At 43.6% G+C, this 11,391-nt stretch overlaps 1 protein-coding gene across 7 annotated transcripts in view; it reads right to left on the bottom strand.

Annotated features, from left to right (window-relative positions):
- Window positions 1–257: 257 nt before the first annotated feature.
- Window positions 258–11,391, bottom strand: part of cica (capicua transcriptional repressor a) — a 59,733-nt gene continuing 48,599 nt past the window's right edge. For all 7 annotated transcript variants that reach the window (XM_040020894.1, XM_040020893.1, XM_040020895.1 and 4 more), the window contains 10 exons: window positions 10,882–11,024; window positions 9,682–9,842; window positions 8,229–8,472; window positions 6,748–7,036; window positions 6,418–6,584; window positions 5,500–5,645; window positions 4,607–4,758; window positions 4,323–4,457; window positions 4,113–4,238; window positions 258–3,441 (listed from right to left, as the gene is read on the bottom strand). In XM_040020894.1, coding sequence (XP_039876828.1) covers window positions 3,179–3,441; window positions 4,113–4,238; window positions 4,323–4,457; window positions 4,607–4,758; window positions 5,500–5,645; window positions 6,418–6,584; window positions 6,748–7,036; window positions 8,229–8,472; window positions 9,682–9,842; window positions 10,882–11,024 — 1,826 coding nt within the window. In that variant the 3' untranslated portion in view covers window positions 258–3,178. The remainder of the gene's footprint in view (window positions 3,442–4,112; window positions 4,239–4,322; window positions 4,458–4,606; window positions 4,759–5,499; window positions 5,646–6,417; window positions 6,585–6,747; window positions 7,037–8,228; window positions 8,473–9,681; window positions 9,843–10,881; window positions 11,025–11,391) is intronic.

The raw sequence follows: 11,391 nt of genomic DNA, 5'->3' as shown, positions 1-11,391 counted from the left end.
TAACCCAGCTTCTCGCCCAATATGACCTGAATCTCAAAGGCTGCTCTAATCCAATAAGCACTTTCAACACTGATATGCTCGATAAAGGCCAGCTGGAGAAGCACACACTGTATGTTCCAGGGATTTTGGGATTTTGCTGCCATTATGATTTTTGCAGAGATTCATCTCCCACCGACACAGATTCACAAATAAGACACACGACATTATAAAAGACTCAAGAAATGCAGGGACATGAAATAAATGCAAGCACATAAGAGGTTGTGTTAGAACTTTAATATTTTCAATATTTAGTCTTTTTTTGTTGTTTAGAAATATTGCACATGGTCAACATGCCTGCTTATGAGATAACACTCACATCGCTCATCCTAAAATTTCCTTCTCCAAAGTAAGGACAGTTTATTTTTAAGCACAATCATACAGTGTACACGCATACGTGTGTGTATGCACATATGTCTGTGTGGGTGTGTGCACGCGTGCATGTGATTGCACATGCATGCAGACAGACACTTTACAGCCCTAACCCCAAAGTAATGTGAATTGATAGTCTTCTTCTTACCTGCGTGTATTTATATATATATATATAGATATATCTACATATCTATATATATAGATATATATATATATTTCACATATATCCTGAATCAACTGGGTTTGATAACAGTCAAGATGGCAGACAAAATAGTCATGGTGACTATAAAAATACTGTCTCTAGAGTAGAATATAGAATGTAGATACAATGAAAAATATACTATTGATAATGTTGCTGTGTGGTGAAAGAACGAGAGGTTGGTCGTGATAACACGCTACCTGCATGTGCCAAAACATACACACAACACCCAAACACAGACCTAAATGCACATATATGGAAATACCGGTATATATATTTGTTTTTCACACATCCAACTGTATACAGAGAAATTATAGAGATACCCATAATAATAATAACTACCCCCACTCTTCACTCGAGAAGCAAAGAGCCAAAAAGTGCTATTTAAAAATTGTCTTTGACTTTTAGTAAGTTATACTTTCTATCGCTTCAACAAGAACAATAATTGCGTGATTCTTTTTTGTTTTCTTTTATACCATATTTATAGACAACAGCTCATCCCTCTCACTGTCTGACTGGGTTTAATATCTATGGCACAGAGCCTTGCCCCGAAAAAAAAAAAAAATAACCCACCCATTTAAAAAAAAAAAAGTCCTATTGCACCATTTGATGGGAAAGGATAAAGTGTCGAGAAGAGAGGGACAAGGGGAGGGCTCCGGAGACTGCCCTCCAGTGCTGGTCTAGGATCCGCTTTCCCTGAACTAACCCTAACCAGAACCATCCTGAGCTACATAGCGCTTGACCCGGGACCAGTGCTTAAGGGCACTTTCAGACAACACTTGAGGGTCGGAGGGAGGAGAGCAGTAAAGGGGGGAGAAGGAGAGAGAGAGGGCTGAGGAGGAAAGCAGGGAAGGAGGAAAAGGGTGATTGATAACATAAGGAACAAGTTATTATTTTTTAACTACTAAAACAATCTCTAAAAACAATACTTTCCTGATTTAACTTGTGGCGGCCCCCAGACGGAGAGGGCCGCACAAATTGTGCAAACACCTGATTTCAACGTTTTACAAAACGACAAACGCCCCTGCTCCCCCGCTTCTGTGTCTGGTGAGAAATCGTAGAGGAAGGGGAGGGAGGGGAGAGACGGGGCACACGCTGATTTTTGTCCCCTTATTTGTCCAGAGTTTTGTTGTTGTTGTTGTTATTATTTTTTTTATGCTGGAGAAGAAACACAATAGAGCCACGAGAGAGAAAAACAGGCCACGTTAAAACTGGTTATTTCCACGATAATGAGAGAAAGCAACATCATATCCATGGGGGGAGGGAGGGGGGAGGGATTCAGAGAAGTTTGGTTCTCGTCATGTTGTCCGTATTCACCGCTATCACGTCTTCCCATCGTTGGAATATGAATCTTGCATCCAGTTTCTCCTTCTCCCGCCCTTTTTCTCCGTGCTCTGTTGGGAGCTGGTCGGTGTCGAGTTTAACGTTGATTCTTCAAAGCCTCACAACCTAAAAGTCTCTTTACATAATCTCTTTATGGTGCCTGTTCGCACAGGTTTTGGGGGTCATGACCCCCGGCAGACATACAGACATATAGATCATCAGCTCCCGCCAGTAAGGACTCGAGTCTTTCATAATGGCAATAAACTGAAGGTGCAAAGATTGGTCACACTACATCACGACTCCTGCCTTCTTGTTTTTATTTGTTTGTTTTGTTTTTCTTTTCAGGAGCGAATAAAATTTCATGCTTTCAGTTTCTCTTCTCACTACAATCACTAAAAACTGTGCAGGCCGATGGCTTGGTCAGACCAAGGGGCGGGGTTGGTGGTGGTGTTTGACTGTGTTTGTGTACTCACGCTGTACGGACGCGTGTTTGTGTGTGTGTGTGTACTGTGTATGTGTGTGTGCTGTCTGTCTTGCAGCATCGAGGGGCTGTGGAATATCAGTGGAGGTCGTTGGGGTTGTGTTTTTATGTCCTGACCACTGTGCTGAGGAGTGGGAGGACGAGAAAGAGGTCAAGTCAATGGCATCTGAGGGCTGGCTGGCTGGCAACAGCAAACTGCATCTGCACAATAAGTGACAAAGTGCCTTTGTGTGTCGTGGTCCTTGGTAGCAACTCCTGGGGGCTGCCAACCAAGAGTAACAGTCTGATTGTTAAGCGTGTATGCGTGTTTCTGTGGGATCATGTGCATGCTGGAGATTACATATGCACCAGGGCTGGTGTGTGTGTCTGTATGCATGTGTGTGTTTGCCAGAGAGATAGAGTTTGTGTGTCAAACTACAAACTACTGTACAAATGTGCTGAGAGCAGACCCGGGCAAAAGGGTTAACTAAAGACATTCTGGATACTTGGAAAATAAACAGCGAAAACAATACAAGAAGCACTTGACTCATCGTGACTTGCATGTGATTTGACCATATTTGAGGCTTTTTGATTTTTTTTTTTTTAAAGGTCTGATTAGATGATCCAAGCGCGCCTTGAGTAGTTTGAATTATTTGTGACCACATTCCACATTTCTGCCCAGGTCTGATGGAGATTAGCGCCAGTAGATAGGACCTCACTGGTTAACGCACTCCTCTCTCTCCCTCTTTGTCTTTCCTCCATTCTTCTGCTCCGTCGCCCTCTCCAGCTTACGATCCTTCGCTTTTTGGCTCCTCGGGGCTCCGCCCTTTGTCTCCCTGCTGCTCCATCCCTGCATCCTCCCGGGTTGATTGATTAAAAGAGGAGCTGTGGGAAGAGGCGGGGCTGGCTTCGGCCAACGCTCCGGGCTCGAGGGCTCCTGGCGTGGCCGTCTGCATGATCTTTTGACGGACTTCGCGGATTTTCAGCTGCAGGCACACCTTGTTGGGAAACGTGTCTGAGTAGCGCGCCTGGAAGGCAGCTGTGGCCTGAGCTGGAGAGAGGAGAGTGAGAAGGAAATTATGTTTATGTCATTTGTGCACTTTGAAAGCCCCTCGATTCTCTTCGTCACAGACTGCTGCTTTTCTCACTCATCATTGTATCTTTTATAAAAAAGTGGGAAGGTTTACCTCCGCACACTTGTTGTGACGTTTAAATAGCATACCAAAGTCCATTCACGGGACATTTTAACATTAGCTAGACCTCTGATACACACATTAAAATGCTCTGCTGCCTGCGAATGGGACGAGCTAAGAAATAAGAAAATGTATGAAGCTACATTTTCTTATTTCATTACAGCGTTTTAAAGGATTATATTTATTTGGACTGTAATTTATCTGATTATTCTGAAGTGTGGTGTATTTCTTTGTATTAAGTGTCTGTACTGTGTTGTCTGTGTTTTTGTAAACATCTTTCTTGAAAAAATAGCGATGGAAACTCCCACTTAAATAAATAATTAAATAATAATTTGAAAAATGCAAATTCTTCTTTTCTTGCTTCAGTCTGACAGTGAGTTTGCTTTTTAAGTTGTTGGTGGAAGCACACAGCTGTGACATATTTTCATCATTACTGCTTTTGTTATTAACAGGTTTGCACTACATAATGATTCTAGCTTTAGTTTGTTGCTTCTCCTGTGACGTCATGTCTTATCTACTGTTAGCTTACCTGAGGGGAAGAAGCCATGGTCATGAAACAGCTGCATGACGAGGGCCCGACGCTGATCCAGTGTTCTGCGCAGAGACGAGTACGAAACCCTGTCCAATTCTCCCGGGGGAACCTCGCCTTCTGGACCTGGTTTCACAGAAAGGTCCATCAGACCAGCGTCAGGCCATCTCGGCATCTCTCGATAGGTTGTAGGTGCCGTACACGTCATACCTGCTCTGTCGAAGGTAAATATGTCTCCCTCACACTTGGCGGCGCTCTTGGGGGTGTTGGGCTCTGAGCTGCAGCTGGACAGGCGACGAGTCTTTCTCCTCGGGGAGCTCGGGTCTTCCCCAGTCAGCTCAAGGTCTGGAGGGAGACGGACGTGTGAGGAATAATGAAAGGCAAGCAAAGGAAAAGAGGAAGAACAGAGACTTTGAATGTGGGGATTTTGTTCCACAGGATATCAGTTGTTCAGATCTAAAGTTTGGAGTCATCTCTGAATTTCTGACTCGTACCCGTGGAGTTGCGTCTCTTCTTGCGGTAGCTGGTCAGGATTGCTCTCGGTGAGGTGGCCAGACTCTGCAGAGTGGGCGAGGGAAGGACCTCCTCTGGGTTAAACTCTGGCAGCTCAGCAAAGCGTTCCTCAAAGTACGTCTCCGAGAGGAGCCTGCACACACAAACACAGTCCAGTTGTGCGGTGGTTCAAGTATCAAGGGACGACTTCTGAATGTATTCGCATTCCTTAAGGCCGAGTTCTGCCGTGACTTTCTTGCCTCTGCGGCTTCCATGCTACTTTCCTACCATCTAAATAAAGAACATCAAGAGTAAGCACTCTGCCCACTCACATTCAGTAAACAGAGTTTCCACCATAATCTTAGAAAGTTGGAGGTTTGGCCGTGCACTAAAAACAGACCTGGATGCCACTACGCTTTAAAACGAGTGCTCATTAATAAAGTCAACAAATGGAGTCCTGTCCAGGGTGCTGCTAGTTTCCCTTCAAGCTGCCAAAATTACATAAGATTCATTCCTGTTGTATGCGCTCTCTCAGCTTGAAAATATGTAAACTGTTAAAATGAAAGGAAGTCTTTTTATTTTTTTATTTTTACCAAGACCAGAAAGCCAGAAAGAGCTGGCAGACTTGGCTTATTTTTCTCTGATTTGGCAACGATTCCATGAAACTAAAGTCTGACCACGGCGAGAGCAGATCTGGACTTTAATAAAAGCTTTTCTTGCAGCCAAAGATGGAATCTGGCTTCATTATAATGCATACTTACCTGTTTCACATCAGTTTATACAGTCCGAATCTGAGGTTGCTTAAACCAACAAACCCACACAGTTGTAGAAAATATAAGAAGCAACGTTAGAATCTCAGGAGTCTTCTGACATAAAGGTTTGTCAGCCCACTTACTTGTCATGAGAGTCAGGCGTCTTTTTGAGTGGCGGGGGCCGAAACTTGGTCTTCTTTGAGGAAGAGGGAGGATCTCTTTCTACAGGTGGAGGAGGAGGGGGGTCCAAACCTGAGGGTAGTGGTGGAGGTGGGGAACGAGGTCCAGCCTGGGAACAGAGTGCGAGGTTTTCATCTGTTAAAGGTTGTACTGTTTGTGTGGTTGTTTCTGAGGACATGAGGAACTTTTTTAACTCTCCTGTGAACGCAGAATTATTTTGGCCAAAAATTGTAATAACTTAAGGTTTAAAGTTCAAGGAACTCCACTGCAGGATGTCTGTGGTGGAGGACGGGGGGCAGGATGACAGAGGAGAGCTGCTGGAATTAGACTGCATGACGGACACTTGATGCAATTCAGAGACAAAAGCGGCTGCAACAGTTTTGATTCTCTCTCAGGCTCAAATGTCGAAACATTTTACTTCCTCTAAGTGAATGACTTACAGACACTCCCAATGCACACTGAAGGGTGAGCCAAAATCTCAAGGCGCATCTGTCTATATGTTGTTTGAAATATCACCAGTCCTCCTTTTAATTTTATAGTGGTAGATGAAGGCAGCATCTGGAGCTGGCATGGCCTTTTAGGACGGGGAACTCGGTTCGTGGGAGAAAAGTGAAACGTAAAAAATGATCGCTTTATCTCGACTACCATGATTTGATCTGTGGTTGTTCAAAAATCTCTTAATTGTATTTCAAAATTGTGATATGTTGTGAAAACCTCCAAAATCACTTCACACAAGTTCTGAAAAAGAATCTGTATCGTTCACAGATATTTTTTGATTTGATTCTGATTCTCTCGGAGAAACATATGGTAAACAGATAAAAACTTCAGATATAAAAAGTATTATTATAGTAAGAGTGAAGGCCCCATGCGGCTTTGTTCACCTCTTTGCTGCTGTTGCCCGTGCTGAGCTCCTCTCTCTCCGTCTCTCTGCCTCGCTTCTTTTCACAGCTCTCTCGCTCGTCGTCCATCTCACTTTGTCTCTCTCTCTCATATCCATCCCTCAAATTTTCTTCTTTGATGCGCAAAGTGGTGTCCTCCTCTTTTTTCACTGAAACACAAAATAGATCATTTTTACCAAATTACTTATCCAGTTAAAAAACTTGCACATTGCTGTAATTTTCCTTTAGAAGTGGACGTCTGATGAAGCCCACACTACACTGTAAGATAAGTACAAATAAATCCACCAGTGTTCTAAATCAGTGGACCGTTACCTGCGATGATGCTGCTTGTACAGGTGCCCATCGAGGAGCTGGTGACACAGCTCGACAACCCCTGAGCGTCACTCTGAGCATCCAGCTGGCTCTCGTGCTTCACCTCCACCTCTGTTCCCATGCCAGGGTGAGGGGTCGCCACCGCTGAACCCTGCAGCCCTACAGCGAGCGGAGAGGGAGGGTTCGCCACGTCCTGAGCTGGAGCCGCCCCTGCAGGCGGCACAGGCGTCACTGAGACCACGCCAGTGGGCAGAGCAACGGGTGGTGCAGGGTAGATGGCAGTTAGTACCTGAAGAAGGAAACAGGAAACCAGGCATGTCAGCGGGTGAACTAGACTGAAGTGAACAACAACAGTGTTTGAAAAGACACTCCACCCGATGCTGCCAAAAACAGGTCTGACCCCTCCCTGCACCGGGTCCTTGCTGGCGTCCCGTGAACTCCTGGACAATGGCAACGATACTTTTGGGATCTGTATGTCCAGCTTGTTTTGATGCTTGATCGGGAAGATTTTGTGGACTGTGCCAGAACACGAGGTTTCCCAGCAGACCATCACATTGTAACCAGATGATCTAATTCACTTCACCTGTCAGTGGGCTTAGTGTTGAGGCTGATTACTGTGTGTTTGTTTTGTTTTGCGCTCGGATGACGTTTAACTATTTCATATTCCACTGGCGAGTGAGGAAAACTAGTCTGTAGTGTGTGCTTTAAAAAGAAAAACCAAAACATAGCAGTGACTTCGACGGCAACGCAAAGTGGTATAAGTAAGCTACAGCCTCGAGTTACAGAAGTACTTTTTTTTATTAGCATTTTAATAAAATAAATTAGTAATTACTTAAGTTGGGTTAATATAGTTATTTTTACTTTATTTCTGTGTTGCTTGACAGATGGCAGCAGGTTGGACAGTTTCTTTTTTTGGTTCACTGATCCCAGTGATGTTGTGATGTTTTGGGTGGGTTTATTCACCCGCTGAGCCTTTTGATCTTTGGAAATCCACATCTCATACTGGTTTGTGATGTTTCCAGTTAGAATAAGGCCTCTCTTTCTCTAAAATTAACAGCCACGTCCAAATACGGGATTAATGATTGTGGTGACTTAGACTTTGCCGAGAGAGATGGTGGGAATTCATCCAAAACAGGGGCTACAAAGCCTACAGTGTGCATCTTGTTCTCTGTGCACCACACTGAGTAATTATTGATTTTCCTCTCTAATATGAATTCTAATTATTGCATTCAATGATGGCGACATGTCTGAGAATGCAGTGATGGATGTGGAGTACAAACAGGAGGGCGTTACCACCCTGAAGTCCTTCAGCAAGTGAGACAGTCACTTTGAACTGTCTGGGGTCTGTTTTAGAAGAAGTCTGGTACTTAAACATGTACATGAAGACTGATTTTGTAATTGTTTTCACATCTTTATCATTACTTTCTCTCACACACCTCTACAGTGCAGTGATATTTGATACTGTGCAAATCTCTTTTTACCTGACGACCGGTGGTGCCCGCTGTCTGTCCCGGAGAGCTCTGTGATTGACAGCTTAGAGGCTGAGCTGGGGCGAGTAGCGGAGGCTGACCAACGACTGGCTGAACCAGGGTTTGTGGAGCTGGGGCGATGGCGGTGAAGCCCAGGGTTGCCAGAGAAGACTGGAGATATGCAGGACCAGGGGGTTGTGGACCCTGCTGGTGCGTTGCCGTGGTGACACCTGGACCTGACTGAACATACGTGATCCTGGACGAGAAAAAAGCCATATCAGTAGTGACCAGAAAAAATACATAAAATAATAATAAAATGATTAGCGTACGTAAAAGATGGTCGTAGCCACCGGCATCATGGTCCTAATTTGTCGGTTTTGTGTTTTCTAGTTCCTTCTGCGTTATCTGACTTTGACTTCATGTTTGCCAGTGAGTAATCGGCCTATTTTACTCTGAAAGTTAGGTTAGTCGTGTGTTTTAATGCAATCTAACTTCCTGCCTTTGTTACTTTTCCCTCCTTTCCTGATTGTCTGACTTGCCTTTCTTAACTGCTTTCACCTTTGCTTTGCTACCCAGTCAGCCCTCTGTGTATATTTAACGTGTCTGTTTTTTGTCAGACTGTGTTCATGCCCTCTTATCCTGCCTCTGCCATGCTGTTTTTTAGCCCTGTTATTGTTTTACAAGACAAGCGAGTGGAGAGCTAAGTAACTGAATAGACAGTTGCATCCATGAACTGTATGGTTGCAATGCACAGACACATATCTGCTAACAGACTAACAGCATACTAGAATTTAACTCACCAAAGCTAACTCACACAGTCTGTTAGTATAATTAATTGCACAGCAAACCATGTGATGTGTTGCATAAATGCATTAAAATTCTCCAGAAGGCTCTAAAATTGGATCAGTTAGCTGCTTGCTGTCTCATTAGTTGTATCGTTAGTTGTGTAGTTACATAACTTAAGACACTAACAGTACTTAAAACGTAAGTCAAAATTCATCCCCTGTACAGTCTGTATGAAGAAGATATTTATTTGCAGCTGGATCAGATAAATATTGGGTTTGTTTTAATAAATATGGTTTAAATGTTGGGTGTAAATCTGTTTACTGTCTATAAAATACTCAGTCATGATTCCAGCTTTAAAGAAACTTTCAGAAACTTCTCCGTATGTAGCAGTTCTCTTTTGCAAAGTGTAAGGCTTTTTATAGTTGGTGTCATAGTTCACATGGCTGCAAGGGATAATGGAGAATTAAATCGTGCTCAAAGTGTTGACTTTCTTTATCTGCATTTGCAGCACATTAAGCGATGGCATGACCCAGCTAAAATCAATATCTGACAGCATCTTTTAAAGTTGTTGAACTCCAGTGTCTCTGAGTCCTTTCTGACCAGCTCACTCATTAGTCCAGTAAAGTTTAGTCAGGGCACGTTTTGCTTGTCTTTCAGGTGTTAGGCCTGTGTTACTGACCTGGTGGGTGGAGAGGTCAGGAGAACGGTCTGTGGGGGCGCAGCACCGGGAGTCATCACCGTTGCCATGGAAACAGGATAGGGGCTCCCAGGATGTACTGTTGCTGCACCGCTAGGGTGGACGTTGGTCTGCACAACAGGCATGGAAGCGATCTGGATGATCTGGAGTGGGGGAATCAGAAAAACACCATTAATTCCTCACCAGGTTTCAGTTTTTTAGAGAACAGGTTTCACATTTTATCATCTCTCTGTCATGTATCCAGTATTTAAAAGCTATAAACATACAATCTATTTTTTGTGAGAAATCAAAAGAATTAAAGCCGGGTTTCTGAGCCTATAACAACATCTCAAGCAGACCTTTGAGCTCGAAAAACAAAGAAAGCAATGGCGTACATGTAATTCGCCCTCAGTTCAGGTCACGGTGTGAAAGCACAATTACTAAACTTTTCTGTTCTTGTGAGAAAGTTTAATTCCTTCCTAAGAATTAGAAACAAAGCTGGAGTCCACAATGTGACAGCCCCCTCACTAATGTTAACGACCATCATCTAATTAAAAAGTTTATAGAGATCTGTCAAAAGACTTGATATCTTTATATGGTCATCACAGAGATAAAATAGCTTCTTTCAGACGGTGCATGAACTGACTCAGTATAAGATAAGAGTTGTCTTGTAAATAAAGTCCAAGAAAGAAACATGGAGATGGAAATCAGCTTAATAGGTCCCCTGATTAACGATACAAATCGGGTGTCCTTGAGCACTGAAAGAGATATTATAAAAAGGAGACATGGCATTCAAATTATTCTGATTTGAAAAATACCCTAAGTCTGCAACACAAAGAGGGCTGAAGTAAGAGGTAGAAGTTTCACTTTCAGAGGAAAGAAAGCTTTTTAAAACCTCATTTTGTAGCAAATTTAGCACTCTGACATCAGATTTGACTGATGATTCTACACGTGGAGTTTTTATGATCTTTTAATTTAAATAACGCTCAACACAACTTCACAAATAAGAGTAAAAGGCCGCTTGTAATGTGTGAATCTAATTTTCTTACTCAGAAAGAAAATTTTGCTCCAAATCAGATGAGTAAAACACGCGTGGATGTCCTCGTGTCATCTGCTTTGTTGTCGCCTCACTCGGGTTTTAACGTCGCTGCTGCTCCGAGCCACCGGGCTGGCAGGTATTTATCTCTGACACCGTGTTCTTACCTTGTTTCCTGTCGCAGGGCCGTTCTGCACGGGAAGAGGCGGAGCCACCAGGGAAATGGAAGGATGAGGAGGAGTAGACCCGGTTCTCACTGTTGCCATGGGAACCAACATCTTGCTCTGCAAGACTGGCGACTGGGTTTGGACTGATTAGTGAGAAGCAGGGAGAGAGAGAGAGAGAATTAAATCACTCAGCGTGAGGAACAGATGAATCGAGTCAAAAGAGGGGAGGTGAAGACATCAGAGGAGCGGCGGTGGGTGGAGACACGCTGAGACGGAGGGAACATTTCAGCTACAGATGCTAGTGAAATTCCTTGCTGATAACAAGGTGGAATGACGTCCTGTTGCTTCTTATGAACAGAGAGTGATTAGGACGTGGGCGGGCGGCGGGCACTCATAACTCATGTCAATCATGTATCTCCCGTTTATGTAAGCCAATCAAATCTACTGTAGTGAAGGGAAGAGCAGCAGAAAGAAAAATCAAAGAAAGACATTTTTACTCTTTTTTGCCAT

The sequence above is a fragment of the Simochromis diagramma genome, unplaced genomic scaffold (genome assembly GCF_900408965.1).
Source record: "Simochromis diagramma unplaced genomic scaffold, fSimDia1.1 OVJJ01000753.1, whole genome shotgun sequence".
Lineage (NCBI taxonomy): Eukaryota > Metazoa > Chordata > Actinopteri > Cichliformes > Cichlidae > Simochromis > Simochromis diagramma.
The sequence above is the reverse complement of the archived record's forward strand: the minus strand, read 5'-3'. Positions and strand labels throughout refer to the sequence as shown.